At 40.2% G+C, this 17,612-nt stretch overlaps 1 protein-coding gene across 1 annotated transcript in view; it reads left to right on the top strand.

The window, feature by feature from the left end:
- astn2 (astrotactin 2) overlaps positions 1–17,612 on the top strand; it is a 290,807-nt gene that overhangs the window by 131,898 nt on the left and 141,297 nt on the right. The window contains exon 7 of the mRNA XM_086300869.1: positions 2,056–2,223. Within this exon, the coding sequence (XP_086156995.1) occupies positions 2,056–2,223 (168 nt within the window). The remainder of the gene's footprint in view (positions 1–2,055; positions 2,224–17,612) is intronic.

Below are 17,612 nucleotides of genomic sequence, written 5' to 3'. Positions count from 1 at the left end.
TGAAAGGTAAACAAAAACAACTACAAAGCATTTATAATAATCACTAAGGCTACAGCTAATGGGAGCCTAATGGAAAAAAATGAGATAGATAGAGAGAGAACAGAAGTTTATTTACAGGCAGGTAACAAGAAAGGAAAACTGGAGCAGCAGATTAAGAAGACTCAGATCATTTAGCCAACATTGTGAGATACGCAGCTCAAAATCAACTAGTAGTGGAATTAAGTGTACCGACATATTCTTATGTTTTTATATTGTAATTACTCCAGTGTTGCTTTTCTGTTAACTGACATTCACTTTAGAGTCATGGTGTAAATACCTTAATTATATTTGCAAAAATAGTCATATTTTAAATGTGACTGTCTGTCAAAGAATCTTATCAATTAGATACCCAGTCATGTAACTCAATTATCAAAAACATGACATTGTGTAGATAATTGAAATAATACAGCAGTATACAATAGAGGAAAGCACAAACAACTTATTAACGAAAAATAACACAAAATTATATGTGTCAATAAGTCAATGAAATTTTTTGTTGCACCCATTCATTATTACTGTCATTATTTTGATTACCGCATTGACACTGATATACAATGCTTTCTTTTTCTCCCCATTCTTCTGCATTTGAATCATAATATGCAGAGCTAAGTGAACAATGCTCCTACTCCCCAAGTGGGATTTCTTTACAGGACTCAGAGAAGGCTGCATATCAGCTCTCTCCTCAGCATGTTAGCAGAAGAATTTACTTCTGCCAGTATCACTGTAAATGAGACCTACTGGCAGAAAGGGGCCTTGTCATGCTTACCTTTGGTCACTTTGACCTCGTAAAGGCTTTTAGCGATTTATTTTGGGCTTCTGGCATTTTGCTGGGTACTGAACACTTTACTTTCAAGAACACCAGCGATCTTTCATATCTATTGAAGATTGTTACCATGGTTATTTTGCTATGACTTATACAGAATTATGCACTTATTAATTGAAAATGTTCAAAACATATTGATTGATTCAAAATGTGTTTTACGCCAGACACTTAAACCAATAAACAATGTGGGATCATCTGACAAGCTATCAAATGTAACAGACAAAAACATGCAGGTCATTGGTCTCGATAAGATTGAATGCTAACACATGGTTTGGTACTTAATTTTTAGGGAAAACCAAGTACATTTGTTGAAGGCTTTGTGTTGGTCACACTGTACTGTGGCAGTGTTTTTCTGTCAAATGAAAAGAAGCAGCTGATGACTTTTCATGTGTAGGAGGAAACAAATGGCAGTGTATTCTGTCAGGACCAAAATGTTAAAAGGGTAAAATAAATAAATAACAGAGAGAGAACAGATGAGTTTTGGGATGTCATTGCTTTGTTTGTTACAGAATGTAAAGGCGAAACATTATTTGTTATTCTCATATGAGCTGCATATTTTACCACAGCACAAAGGACTTGCACACATCCATCTGATGCAGTTCATCTAGCTGTACCGAACCTGTTTGTTTTGTTTTAATATATAGATGTTCTAATACATTTTGAATTCACCTGGACAAAGAAATATATACTGTTAATGCTTCTGCAAATGTACCGTCCATGACCCATAATATAGCTGTATAAGAATCCAGAAAGCCTTCGCACAGCTCCCTTTGGAACCAAAACTCATTGGCATCAATTAGAGATAATCTTGTTCGGTGATTGGAGTTTAACGATTGGTCTGAGAGCAGTAAGAAAGAAAGGTAAGTCAGCGTCATTAAGCATAGCGTTTACTGATTGACTCGTGAAACCCTTTTAGCCCCTCTACTGCAATTACCAACAACACCCAATCTATACACATTATAGGTCTTAATTTTCTCATTTAAATTCAGTCTGGTCAGATGGGAAATGAAATTACAGTGAAAACAAAAGATTTAGCTACTTTCCAATTGATTTTGCAATAGAACCTCAAACCTAGAGCATAAATACAACATAATCACATCTGTTCTACTTTTCTGTGGTTTGTTTGTTTATTTTTGCCTTTTTTTCATGCAAAATAATTGGCTCCTGTTTTGTTTTGTTTTTCTTTTTTTCAGGAAGTAGTTTTGTGGTGAGCATGGGCAGTTTCTTGGATGTTTCTAATTGGTTAAATCCAGCAAAGCTAACTCTCTACTATCAGACCAATTCATCCACACAATGGGTCCAGGATTACTGCGGCCAGAGGACCACTGAACCCTGTGAGCAGATTTGTGATCAGGACACAGGTTGGTGCATACAAATATGCAGACACTGACGTCTAACCATTAAGCCTTAACCCTTGTTTTTAGCATTTTTTTTTAAAGTGGTAAGTACTTCAACAGTGGAAAAAGTGCAGGTGTATATAGAAGACATTACAATGAGATCTCTATCTTGATGTTTTACTGATTAACATAACATGTGCTAACTTTTAGTTGTATTTTGTGACATAAACCCAAAAGTTAAAGTAAGCTAAAAAAAAAATAAAATAAAATAAAGCTGAAACAGTCGATGTCGTCTGGTTCAGAGTCATGAGATTTACACCACCACTCACGACCCTGTGTTTTTCATGTGGACTTTTTCTCATTTATAAACAGTATAAACATGGCTCTTTATGTTCAATATTGATACCGCTTGTCAGTAAGGGCATAGACACCAGAGTGTACCGTGTCGGAGATGTCAGTGCCTTTGGCAGTATTTGAGTCCCTCCGCAGGAGAATGTTTTGCTATAAAATGATAGACATGCTATTCCCATAAATTTGTAAAGTTGTCATATTGAAACTGCGTAAACAATGGAATTAACAAGAAACCGGCAGCACTGTCAGTGAAGAGGCCACGTAGAAATACAAGTGTGTAACAGAGATTGTCACTGTTTGCATTCATCACAATAATTATATAAAAGCTATCCAACTTTATTCCACACTTTAAATGAAAAATCGAAAGAAAACAAGACAGAATCAATAGATCAATTATACGGTAGGTTTTTTCTGTAAAACATTTCATCCTTACTTTGCTTTAACTTTTGGTTGGCCTAAAAGCACCGAAAGGAGCTGAAACTATGTTTTCATCATGTTATAAATAAAATGGGAGTTAATGTATATTCCACATTATTTTGTAAGTCTTCTTTCTGTGCTGTAGGGAAAGAGAGGAACTAGTCAAGCTGAGCAAAGGTGTGTGGTTAATTTCTTGAGTAAATTACTCAAATAATAGTAACAAAAGTTCTTACATCAGAGCTCAGCATATGAGGCAACAGCATTTCTACTATGTAAGCAAAGGTCCTTAATGTCTTTTGCCCCATTCAGGAAAATCACCAGCTGCCACTGCAGTGTGCTGCAGTGTGTATACAATCACCCTGTATGGTTTTACACCTACATTTGCTGACCTTAAAACTTTACCAACAAATGCTAAGTATGCAGCATGATGATATTTATCTTGCCTTGAGTGTCCTAATTCCCTTGTGTTTTTCATGCCCAAGTAGATAAAGTCTAAGCTCATTAGAATGGATTACATCTGTAATGTATGTGAAATTTATGTAACCCTGGTCAAGGACGTGTTGAGGGCTAATGCATAATGTATTAGAGTTCCAGACACTCAACGCAGTGAGTACACAGGAAGATGCCAGAGATGGAGCTGCACGCATGTATTTGTGAAATCTTAGTGTGTGCACTTAGGTATTTCATAGGTCTGCATCTGCACATTATATTTACTCATTCAAATCCAAGTATGCTGAGCATTTTGGCTTTATTAGCACTAGAGTCTAGCTCTGCTCTCATCTTTCTGCATCCATTTCTCTTTTCATCTGTCCTTTATAGAAGATTATTTAATCAATGACAGTATGCGCGTTTGTTGTATCTCCTCAGGGCAATCACATCCATCCAGAAGTAGAATGAAAGGTGCTCTTCAAAGAAGCTTTCCATTTCTATAACTAATGTAAAATATAGCACACTTATACCCAAGCAAGCATACATATATTTTTGAGACTGAAGGACTTGTTTAGCATATAAAAACATAACTATAAGTGCACTTGCGATGTTTACTTGGATGTAAAAAAAAAAGACAAGTAAAATGGCCAGACCCCGATGGATGGATGGATGGATGGATAGATGGATAGATGGATAGATGGATAGATAGACCGACCACTCACAGGGCTACCAAATATTACAACATTGAAAAACTGACTGATATGGATGACAGGAAAAATATATATAAGAAGAAACATTGACTTGAATCTAATACAAGCTGTGAATGGTGGCATTGTTTTCTGTTGGCTTATGGGCAGAAATGATAAAGTTAAGGTTTAATTGCCAACAAATACTTATTATACCAAGCAACAATACCAATAACAAAAACAACACTAAAACTTTGTTTCATTAATAAACATATGTTATACAGGGAGTGCAGAATTATTAGGCAAATGAGTATTTTGTCCACATCATCCTCTTCATGCATGTTGTGTTACTCCAAGCTGTATAGGCTCGAAAGCCTACTACCAATTAAGCATATTAGGTGATGTGCAACTTTGTAATGAGAAGGGGTGTGGTCTAATGACATCAACACCCTATATCAGGTGTGCATAATTATTAGGCAACGTCCTTTCCTTTGGCAAAATGGGTCAAAAGAAGGACTTGACAAGGCTCAGAAAAGTCAAAAATAGTGAGATATCTTGCAGAGGGATGCAGCAGTCTCAAAATTGCAAAGCTTCTGAAGCGTGATCATCGACAAATCAAGCGTTTCATTCAAAATAGTCAACAGGGTCGCAAGAAGCGTGTGGAAAAACCAAGGCGCAAAATAACTGCCCATGAACTGAGAAAAGTCAAGCGTGCAGCTGCCAAGATGCCACTTGCCACCAGTTTGGCCATATTTCAGAGCTGCAACATCACTGGAATGCCCAAAAGCACAAGGTGTGCAATACTCAGAGACATGGCCAAGGTAAGAAAGGCTGAAAGACGACCACCACTGAACAAGACACACAAGCTGAAACGTCAAGACTGGGCCAAGAAATATCTCAAGACTGGTTTTTCTAAGGTTTTATGGACTGATGAAATGAGAGTGAGTCTTGATGGGCCAGATGGATGGGCCCGTGGCTGGATTGGTAAAGGGCAGAGAGCTCCAGTCCGACTCAGACGCCAGCAAGGTGGAGGTGGAGTACTGGTTTGGGCTGGTATCATCAAAGATGAGCTTGTGGGGCCTTTTCGGGTTGAGGATGGAGTCAAGCTCAACTCCCAGTCCTACTGCCAGTTTCTGGAAGACACCTTCTTCAAGCAGTGGTACAGGAAGAAGTCTGCATCCTTCAAGAAAAACATGATTTCCATGCAGGACAATGCTCCATCACACGCGTCCAAGTACTCCACAGCGTGGCTGGCAAGAAAGGGTATAAAAGAAGAAAAACTAATGACATGGCCACCTTGTTCACCTGATCTGAACCCCATTGAGAACCTGTGGTCCATCATCAAATGTGAGATTTACAAGGAGGGAAAACAGTACACCTCTCTGAACAGTGTCTGGGAGGCTGTGGTTGCTGCTGCACGCAATGTTGATGGTGAACAGATCAAAACACTGACAGAATCCATGGATGGCAGGCTTTTGAGTGTCCTTGCAAAGAAAGGTGGCTATATTGGTCGCTGATTTGTTTTTGTTTTGTGTTTGAATGTCAGAAATGTATATTTGTGAATGTGGAGATGTTATATTGGTTTCACTGGTAAAAATAAATAATTGAAATGGGTATATATTTGTTTTTTGTTAAGTTGCCTAATAATTATGCACAGTAATAGTCACCTGCACACACAGATATCCCCCTAAAATAGCTAAAACTAAAAACAAACTAAAAACTACTTCCAAAAACATTCAGCTTTGATATTAATGAGTTTTTTGGCTTCATTGAGAACATGGTTGTTGTTCAATAATAACATTATTCCTCAAAAATACAACTTGCCTAATAATTCTGCACTCCCTGTACAGTGTATACTCTATACTGAATACCATAAATGCAGGTTTAGATATTTAAATCGGTCATTTTTTACTCCCAGCATGCATGCAAACCCATTTTTCTTGTCCTTTATAATAGCAAGAGGTATGTTTTCAGGATGGTTTCACACAGCATTTCTATTATCTCCATCAATCCAGCTTCAGTGTCATGTCGGATGACAGGTACTGTTGACTACTAGACACTGTATCGTTGTATCTGGATAATCAGTCATCTGTGCCTTCACCTTCCCTCCTTGATCAAGTGCTACAGTGGAGGTCAGTAGACACATACATGATGCAACACTTCCTGCTGTCTGATAGCTGGGCAATAGATAACTTTAATTATACTTGGAACTATAATATCTGCCTATGTATATATACGTTGGGACAAATAACAGCTAAAAATCCTTTGAAAATTACTTAAAATGAATGTCAGATAATATCATGACTCAAGTTACCACTTTATTATCCTTTCACAGTCATGCTCCCTAAACATAGGCTGTCGCTAAAACCTTTCCATTTCTCATCATGCATAACTTCCTAAAGACTCACAGACCTCGTTGGCTGCTTTTGTTTTCCTCATTTAAAACGTTTTCTCTCTGGCTCCTCCAGCCGCAAGTAATTGGAAATGAAACTGTTGAGGTGTGTAACATGTACAGTATACTATACCCCTGGTTTAGCTTTTCATTTCGAGCACATACTGTGCTCATAAGCACGCGTCCGGACACACACTAAAATGCACACAAACACATACATGTAAGATGGCGCCGGTGAGGTCGGCTGCCGTCACGACTGCTCCGACCACTTTTTCTTTGTTTTTTAAGTTAGTTTTCAGCGTTTCTAAATCGGCAAAATCATCACCATTGGGTACATTAGGTATGACAGTGACACTCTTGTTTCTATTGGTATACAATGTACTCACAATTCGAAGTTTTTAACTCCGGATCCGAGCTGTGAGATCTCGAGGGAGAACAAAGGGAAGCGGCGGCGGCCTAGAGGGAAGCGAGCCGGCGTCAGGAACAGGCTGAGAGCTCGTGCACACCGCACACCTCCGCCTAGCATCCTGCTCGCCAACGTCCAGTCACTGGAGAACAAGCTTGACGACCTCAGGGCCAGGATAAAGTTCCAGAGAGACATTCGGGACTGCAATCTCCTCTGCTTCACCGAGACATGGCTGAACCCAGCGGTGCCGGACCACGCCATCCAGCCGGCCGAGTTCTTCTCGGTTCACCGCATGGACAGGACACGGGACTCGGGGAAGTCAAGGGGAGGCGGCGTGTGTTTAATGGTGAACAACAACTGGTGCAACAGTGCGAACGTTGTTCCTCTCACACGCTCCTGCACACCAAATCTGGAACTCCATCATGTGTCGTCCTTTTTATCTACCTCGGGAATTTACATCGGTCATTGTAAGTGCCGTTTATATTCCACCACAAGCGGACACGGTCACCGCCTTATGCGAGCTGCATGAGGCACTCACACAGCACCAGACACAACACCGGGACGCTGCGCTTATTGTGACGGGGGACTTTAATAGCGCCAACCTCAAACGCGCAGCACCGAACTTTTATCGACACATCACCTGCCCCACCAGAGGTGAAAGGACACTGGACCACTGCTACACTATGGTCAAGGATGGCTACAAGGCACAATCTCGCCCTCCGTTTGGCAAATCCGATCACGCCGCCATCTTCCTCATGCCAAAATACAAACAAAGGCTGAAACAGGAAGTTCCGGTTCAGAGGAAGGTCGCGCGCTGGACGGATTAATCGGTGGCCGCGTTACAGGATGCACTCGATGACGCAGACTGGGGCATGTTCAGAAACAGCTCCGATGATGACGTCAACGTGTTTACGGAAGCGGTTGTGGGATTCATTGGGAAACTAGCGGATGATACCGTGGAGACAAAGACTATCACAACGTTTCCCAACCAGAAGCCGTGGGTGGATAAAACCATCCGCGACGCTCTGAGATCCCGCACCGCTGCCTACAACACGGGACTCATGACGGGGAACATGGACCCGTACAAAGCCGCGTCATATAAAGAGGCGAAGCAGCGCTACGGGAGGAAACTAGAGTCACAACTCCAACAGAGTGACTCTAGGAGCTTATGGCGGGGACTAAGGACAATAACGGACTATAAAGCCCCAACAACCGGTATGACGAACGCGGCCGTGACTCTGGCAGACAAGTTGAACACTTTCTATGCTCGCTTCGAGGCTGCAGCTAAGGACTCCAACGATGCTAGTGCTAGCGGCGCTAACGGCTGCAGACAGGAAGATACTGGCAGCACCGGAAACGTGCTCGTCATCTCCGAGCATGATGTGAGGAGAGCCTTCAAGAGAGTGAACACCAGGAAAGCAGCAGGACCAGACGGCATCCCAAGTCGTATCCTCAGAGACTGCGCATACCAGCTAGCTCCTGTGTTCACTGAGATATTCAACATCTCTTTATCTCAGTCAGTGATCCCCACATGCTTCAAAGAGTCCATCATTGTTCCTGTCCCGAAGAAACCCCACCCTGCTTCTCTCAATGACTATCGCCCTGTAGCCCTCACCTCAGTAGTGATGAAGTGTTTTGAACGCCTGGTCAGAGACTTCATCATTTCTTCACTACCAGACACACTGGACCCACTACAGTTCGCTTACCGTCCAAATCGTTCCACAGACGATGCCGTCTCTCATCTCCTCCACACATCACTCACTCACTTGGACACTAGAAAGGGGAATTATGTTAAAATGCTCTTCATAGACTACAGCTCTGCATTTAATACCATAATTCCCTCCACACTCACCACCAAGCTGGAGCATCTGGGACTCAGCTCATCTATGTGTCAGTGGATCTCCAACTTCCTAACTGGCAGACCACAGGCAGTAAGGATGGGCGGACATGTCTCAGCCTCCACCACTCTCAGCACTGGAGCCCCCCAGGGGTGTGTTCTGAGCCCCCTGCTGTACTCTCTGTACACATATGACTGTGTGGCCACTACCAGCTCCACCACCATCATCAAGTTTGCTGACGACACCGTCGTGGTGGGCCTGATCTCTGATAACAACGAGACGGCCTACCTGAAGGAGATTAGGAATCTGGAGAACTGGTGCCAGAGGAACAACCTCCTAAACGTCAGTAAGACAAAGGAGCTGATAGTGGACTTCAGCACTAAGCAGGAGAGGAACTACCAGACCCCCGTCATCAACGAGTGCCCAGTGGAGAGAGTGGACAGCTTCAAATACCTCGGAGTTCACATCACGCAGGACCTGTCATGGTCCTGTCACATCAACACCGTGGTGAAAAAGGCCCGTCAGCGTCTCTACCACCTCAGACGCTTGAGAGACTTCCAACTGCCCTCCAAGGTGCTCAGGAACTTTTACTCGTGCACCATAGAGAGCATCCTGACGGGAAACATCTTAACCTGGTTCGGGAACAGCACCATGCAGGACAGACGAGCTCTACAGAGGGTTGTGCGGTCAGCTGAGCGCACCATCCGCTCTGAGCTCCCTGACCTGCACTCAATCTACAGCAGGCAGTGCTGGACCAAGGCCAGGAAGATCGTGAAGGACCTCAGCCATCCCAACAACAGACTGTTCTCTCTGTTGAGGTTAGGAAAGCGATTCCGCTCCCTGAAGACCAACACAGAGAGACTGAGGAGGAGCTTCTTCCCGCAGGCGATACGGTCTCTCAATCACACCACCACACAGTACTGACCCACACATATAGTTCTTACACACACACACTGGACATTCTGGACATTGTTTTCACTTCATCACTTAAATCACTTTAAGCATATTCGCACTGCACAAGACACTAAATAATGTGGATTGCACAACACTGGTCACTATATTCTTCATTTCCAGTTAGTCCTTGTACAGCTGCTGTTATTGTGTATATATTTATTTATTTATTTATATTTCTTCATACATTCTTATATAGTTCTATACTGTGTATTTTGTTGTACAGTTATTTCATTTTTAACCTTAATTTTTTTTATATTTTATTCCTTCCTAGTTAAATTTACCCTTTTTAATTTTTCATATTTATTTCCTATCTTATTCATAGCCTTTTCCTTTTTTTTTCTTTAGGTCATGAGCAGTTGTCTAAGCATTTCACTGCATATCGTACTGTGTATGACTGTGTACGTGACAAATAAAATTTGAATTTGATACAGCTCAAAGGAAACACTTATATTTTATCTGCCCAATGATAATACCTAAGGCCTTCTCCAATATTATAACAAGTGCAAATAGGCACCAGAACAACAGTAAGTCTTTTCTGTGCTAATATCATAAACCTTAAAATTTGAAAATTATCCAGGCAGCCAGAGATATTATTATGATGACATTGTTTATAGCATCAGTTTAATACAAGAGGAAGAGAGATGGTTCGTGCGATCAAGCACCTGCCATTGTTATACATTTCACGTTCTTAATTTATAAGAGGAGAAAGTGAGAGAGCAAAAGAATGAGACAGAGAATGAGGAAAGGATGGTGACAAATTTTATTGACAATTTTAAACTGGTGTTTACAGAGGATGTCATTATCGCTAGGTGGTGTGAGGCTGTGTGCCTGTTTAGACACCTGGCTGAAATGTACAGGGAAGGGACTCTCTGAACACAGTTAAATAATTGGTTTTAACAAATGGCTATTTGGAAGCATTTAGCTCTTAATTAGACCTACACTATATTTTAATTATTCAACCATTTCTTGGGAGTCACTGAGTTAACACTGAGTTAACATGCTCTTTCAAAGCCCTGAGAGAAGGACGTACATGGAAACATTAAATTTGCACTGATCCATCCAAAAGAAAAAAAGAGACTAGCTGTCAATACACATTTTAGTGGTTAGAGTTGTTCAAGGTTAACACGAGCAGAAAGTTTTACTCAACCTGAAAAAATACAAACATCAGATCAAAACAAGAGTTAAAGCCATTAAAATTACTTCGTTAAATATCTTTGAACATGTTGTTCTCAAAAATAAAGTAAAGTAGCTCATAAGAATATACGTTTAATGACCCAAAACATCAGCAACGAAACCTAAAACAGAGCAGATGAGAGCATGAACCTGCTGAATCTGTTATCTTGATAACAGAAGCCAAGTGTACACTGTGAACGTAAAAGCAGTTACCACACTGCATTAGCAGCTCAGTGATATTCAACTTTAATAACCACACTGTTGCATTTTCTCGTCTGCTCAGAGAGACATTTTACTATTGGCTATCTCCTCCCTGCCACGCTTTTCTGATACGCTCACTGTTGCTGTTGTTCCTCAGATTTAAAAAGAAATTACTACAAGCCATTAATTCTAGCTTCAAATCTTCCTTTTAATATGTTACACCCATTCTGGGTTTTTAGATGGAGATAAAAAACCCAGAGCTTGCAAGTCATGTAAAGGTTAGTTCATTCAGCAGAATGTGTAATCAAGCAGACTTATCTATTTCTGTTAATCACTAGATCCTCCTTTAAATGCGCTTGCAGAAAGGTAAGAGCCCTGCTTCAATGATTATTTACACAGGCTGTTTAAGATTTACAGAAAATGTGCTCCTAGACTGGTGCACTTAATCTGAAACAAGGTAGGAAAGATTTACAGTCCTCCTGCAGCTTTGAGGCCTGTACTGCTGTACAATTCATCTACCTCTCCTGACAATCTAGTGGGAGCACTATGGGTTTTATGTCTAGGCCTTATGTATACCTCTGCCACAGCTGGTATTGTTAATTAAACTGTAAACACAACTTATGATAAAAAAGGAATGTCTAGTTATAACCAGCACAAACCAGTTTCTCTAATATCTGATTCAGGTGATACTGACTGAGGGGGCATGTACTGAGCAAAAATGCATGTTGTTGTTATTATTATTATTATTATTGTTTTATTATTATTGTCATTATTGAATAATACACTGGCAAGACAAGAAATATTACCATAGCCAAGATAAAATAGGGGAGAGAGTTTTGCTTTCGCCTTCTAATTAAATCCGAAGCTAAAGGAAAAAAACGTCCAATTCGTGACTTCGATTTGATTCCTCTCAGAAATAGCTATTTACAAAGAGCCGTGTTGTCTCCACAGTTATTATTAGGTCCAAATATCTGTCATCGGGAGCCATTTCAAACAAACATGTAAATCAAAGCAAAACATTACATTTGTAATTGCTGTTAGCAAGATGCACAAATCACTCATGTACTCAAATACTAACTCTCTTAATTATAGTAATTTATCATCAATTTTAACCAAATGGGTTCAGCTGTATTTCTTCTTCAGTACGAATGCTGATGTAGAAACAGAAAGATTATACAATTTGAGCAAGATAGGACCATGTCAAATAAACTGTCCAAAATGACTGTAGGATAATTAAAGTTTAGAATCATGAACTAAAAACAGTGTGACCATTTCTCTCTCTGAATCTCTGGATATGTGGTTAAAAAAATCTAACTATAGAAATCTGTGACATCTTGCTTCATATGAATCACATCATATCACTTTCAATATAAAATTAACTATAAGAGTAGATATATTTGTTGTTGTTGCTTTTATCTGTTTATTTATTCTATTCAAAGAGAAAGTCCATTGAGTTGGCATCAGTGGGAAATGTGGCCAAATTCTAACTGTGATGTAAGCCCTAAACTCTATTACATGACACAGTGCAAGTGAAGCGTTCAGCTAGCAGCTAGAGTCTAGACACACTCAGCCAGTTCACTCAGCAACAGAGCTCCAGCAATTTAAGTATTACGTAGTTTTCTATTTTGTAAAAATGAAATAAAGTAAAATGAGGTATCTTCTAAACACAAACACAACTGGACTACAGTATTTAACAACACCAGATTCTAAAATTGATGGTGTTTTGCTTCTATTGCATTTTTGCTGATATATGCAACAAAACAAATAATTCAGGTTGCATCACTGTTGCTACTCTGGCACTAACATAATAATGGAAATGTTCCCAGTTCCTACCAGACTTCAAGGAGAAAGAAAATAATATAATAATAAGGGTACCTTACCAAAATGTGTGGTAACATGTGATGTGACTGCTTATGCACAAGATTGATTTTTCTAAGCGCAGCCTCTGGCAGTCTGAAGGAATGCAGTATAACTAGGTTAAATATGTATGTGAAGACTAGCAATGGGAACGTGAAGTGTGTGTGTGTGTGTGTGTGTGTGTGTGTGTGTGTGTGTGTGTGTGTGTGTGTGTGTGTGTGTGTGTGTGTGTGCGTGTGTGTGTTTGCAACATGAAAAGGATATCTGTTTGCCAAAAATGAAGGACCACATTCGATGAGCTTTAGTGGCAGAGTAGTAATTTTAACACAAACCTTAATATTTCCCTGACTTTAATGTAGTTTAGTGTAACAAAACCAACCATGGTGTTTTGATATACCAGCTCATAAAGACTACAATCCTGCCAAAAGTGTAAAATCAAAAATTGCATTTGTGAGCAGTATTTGTCCATAGCTAGTGGCGCACTGGCCATCAGGTGTACTGGGACAAAATCTGATTAGCTGGTTTACTGCCAAAAAGTCCATAAAGGCCTGCCTGTCCCTTACTGATCCTCTTTATCCGCCTGCCGTTTGGGTTGTGCATGAGAGCATATTGTTTTCTGAATTTCTTTCCCAATACATCCCCGTTTAAAAAGGCTGTGTTGGAAGACCGCAGTTAAAGAATGTGGCAATCTGGACAGAAAGGAATATCACAAGTTATTAAAAAGACAGTGATATAAAAAAGTATTTTTGCCTTTTCTAATTTTCTTCATACGTTTCAGATCATCAAACAGTCTTTAATGTTAGACTAATATAAAAAAAATTAATTATAAAATGCAGATTTGAAAAGATGAATTAATTCACCAAAACTCATCAAAACCTACCTTGACCTGTGTGGAAAAAGTAATTTAGCCCTAAACCTAATAAGTGGTTTTGCCACTCTTGGTAGCAAGAACTGCAGTCACACTTGCTGCTGTGTCCTGCTGTATAACCCAATTGTAATTGAGCCTTAGGCCATTAACTGATGGGCGGACATACTCCTTCAGGAATTTCTGGTAGAGAACTCAAAGAAGGAATTCATGGTTCTCTCTATTACGGCAAGTCAACCAGGTCCTGAAGCAGCAAAGTAGCCCCAAACCATCACCCTACCACCACCATTTTGACAGTTGATATTGTTGTTCTTTTTATGAAATGCTGAGTTTTATGTTAGCAGTAGCAGGCTGCAAACACTGTTCCAGATTTTCTCCATTTGTGGACAGTTGCTAGTCATAAAGCCTTAGAAGTGGCTTAGTAACTCTTTTCAAAGTGATAGATATAAATGACTTTGTTGTATAGTATGTTGCTTTTTGGGATCTTTTAGACTACTTCACATTGTCTGACAGTGATTTCTTGATTTAACATGTCTGGTTGTGTGTGACTAGTAAAATTTAACTCAGCTTTCCAAAAAAAGAGGTTAAACACTTTTAATAACTGCATAATTACATAATCACATAGGACCAAACCTATTTGGTCCTATGTGATCCAAAACATTTCAGTGTGACAAATATGCAAAAATAAGACATCAGGAAGGGGTAAATACTTTTTCACAGCACTCTAAAGTCTTGGATTGGATTAATTAAACTCTATGCTGTTCATTGATCTTTTATATGAAATGGCTGGATGAATGTTGTGATATTTTACTACTACTTTAAAAAATGGAACCATTTCGAGAGCTTTAGTTTTTCATTTAGCAAGGCCACACTGAAAGCTACTCTTTGACAGAATCTTGATGGTGCATCACTCCTTGAGTCAGTCTCAAGACTATAATATCAACCAATGAATTATTAAACGTTAAGTGATAAAATTTGAATGGCCTAGACAGGGTGGCCATTACACATTTTTCCAGGGTTATCCCTCTGTACAGGTCAACAAAAAGCACTTATTCTGGGAGCACTTCAATGCAACGGTTATAGAAGCCATCCTTGGCAAAATCTCACAAATGTATACAATCACTTAAAATGCACTTGCCTCTATTTTATTTATTATACTAGGCAGCATAAAGATCACATCGAAATACTAATTACCCACTGTGACTGATCTGATGAGGAAATTTCAATATTGAAAATAAGGGGTTTTAAACTTCAGTGCTACTCAAGGAAAGCAGCATCAGAAATGTATATCCTAAACTGCTATGCACCAGCAAAAAGCTGCTGTAGCCCTGTCTGAACGTCTCTGTTTGTTCTGCAGTGCAATCTGTCCCACCAGCTGTAGAGAAGCCAGGATAAAAATGCCTTAGTTGAGGATGATGAAAGATTTGTCCTAATATTGGGAGAAAACAGAAAGCCAGTTGTCAGATTCTCAGTGGAATTCATGACACTGATCAGCGCATGTGTAACTAATCACATGTATGTTACTGCTTTGTCTTTTCAATGCTGACTGAGACTTCAGCTGTTTGAAAGGAGATGCACTGATAACAGTCATATTGTATAATTTACTTAATGCAACCAAGGGAGGGATGGAGAGATGGATAGATGGATGGAGAGAGGGATGGAGGGAGAGAGAGATAGATAGATAGATAGATAGATAAAATACAATGTGCCATGGTTATAGTGCTGCAGCCTCACAGCAAAGGTGCCTCTGCAAAATAAAGCAACATATCAGACAAGTTTGAGTTATTGGAACGATTTAAAAACCCACAAGCTGGAAAGGAAGTGGCGTTTCACTAATTTATAGGAAATTTACCTAGCCTGGAAAGAGTTGATTAATTTATTTTTTTAAAAATGCCCACTGTGAGGCTCATACTAGCTACTATTCATCATTGATAGAAGAAAAGAAAAACGACCCAAGGTTCATAGCCACTCTGACAAAGAGCCATAGCTCTGTTGAACCTTGTATGTTCTTTTCCGTGGTAATGATTTTGTTAACTTCTTTACAAATAAAGTTTTACTCATACTCGCAAAGGCATCATCAAGTACAGCAGCTTTATAAACTGCAAATTTTAATTTAAACTCATTCACTCCTATTGATCTCTCTCAGCATCACCATGTCTACAAACCGCATCTGTAAAAGACTGTTCAGATAACTCAGATAAATTAATGGTTCATTTTTAAATATGATCAATTTATTTTAGATTATGTCTTGATGCATGCCCAATCATCCAGGAAAGTAAATCTCCAAAAGTTGATTCTGTTCATCTACAGTGGGGCAAAAAAGTATTTAGTCAGCCACCGATTGTGCAAGTTCCCCCACTTAAAATGATGACAGAGGTCAGTAATTTGCACCAGAGGTACACTTCAACTGTGAGAGACAGAATGTGAAAAAAAAATCCATGAATCCACATGGTAGGATTTGTAAAGAATTTATTCGTAAATTAGGGTGGAAAATAAGTATTTGGTCACCTCAAACAAGGAAAATCTCTGGCTCTCACAGACCTGTAACATCTTCTGTAAGAAGCTTTTCTGTCCCCCACTCGTTACCTGTATGAATGGCACCAGTTTGAACTCATCATCTGTATAAAAGACACCTGTCCACAGCCTCAAACAGTCAGACTCCAAACTCCGCCATGGCCAAGACCAAAGAGCTTTCGAAGGACACCAGGAAAAGTATTGTAGACCTGCACCAGACTGGGAAGAGTGAATCTACAATAGGCAAGCAGCTTGGTGTGAAAAAATCAACTGTGGGAGCAATCATCAGAAAATGGAAGACATACAAGACCACTGATAATCTCCCTCGATCTGGGGCTCCACGCAAGATCTCATCCCGTGGGGTCAAAATGATCATGAGAACGGTGAGCAAAGATCCCAGAACCACACGGGGGGACCTGGTGAATGACCTGCAGAGAGCTGGGACCAAAGTAACAAAGGTCACCATCAGTAACACACTACAACGGCAGGGAATCAAATCCCGCAGTGCCAGACGTGTTCCGCTGCTGAAGCCAGTGCATGTCCAGGCCCGTCTGAAGTTTGCCAGAGAGCACATGGATGATACAGCAGAGGATTGGGAGAATGTCATGTGGTCAGATGAAACCAAAGTAGAACTTTTTGGTATAAACTCAACTCGTCGTGTTTGGAGGAAGAAGAATACTGAGTTGCATCCCAAGAACACCATACCTACTGTGAAGCATGGGGGTGGAAACATCATGCTATGGGGCTGTTTTTCTGCCAAGGGGACAGGACGACTGATCCGTGTTAAGGACAGAATGAATGGGGCCATATATCGTGAGATTTCGAGCCAAAACCACCTTCCATCAGTGAGAACTTTGAAGATGAAACGAGGCTGGGTCTTCCAACATGACAATGATCCAAAACACACCGCCCGGGCAACAAAGGAGTGGCTCCGTAAGAAGCATTTGGAAGTCCTGGAGTGGCCTAGCCAGTTTCCAGACCTCAACCCCATAGAAAATCTGTGGCGGGAGTTGAAAGTCCGTGTTTCTCGGCGACAGCCCCAAAACATCACTGCTCTCGAGAAGATCTGCATGGAGGAATGGGCCAAAATACCAGCTACTGTGTGTGCAAACCTGGTAAAGACCTATAGTAAACGTCTGACCTCTGTTATTGCCAACAAAGGTTATGTTACAAAGTATTGAGTTGTATTTCTGTTATTGACCAAATACTTATTTTCCACCCTGATTTACGAATAAATTCTTTACAAATCCTACCATGTGGATTCATGGATTTTTTTTTCACATTCTGTCTCTCACAGTTGAAGTGTACCTCTGGTGCAATTTACTGACCT

This window comes from Aulonocara sp. 'chitande type north' Nkhata Bay, linkage group LG7, assembly GCF_057382095.1.
Source record: "Aulonocara sp. 'chitande type north' Nkhata Bay isolate Kocher_YH1m ecotype deep benthic linkage group LG7, A_spYH_male_GT1.1, whole genome shotgun sequence".
Taxonomy (NCBI): Eukaryota; Metazoa; Chordata; class Actinopteri; order Cichliformes; family Cichlidae; genus Aulonocara; species Aulonocara sp. 'chitande type north' Nkhata Bay.
This window is presented reverse-complemented; position numbering and strand designations above follow the sequence as displayed.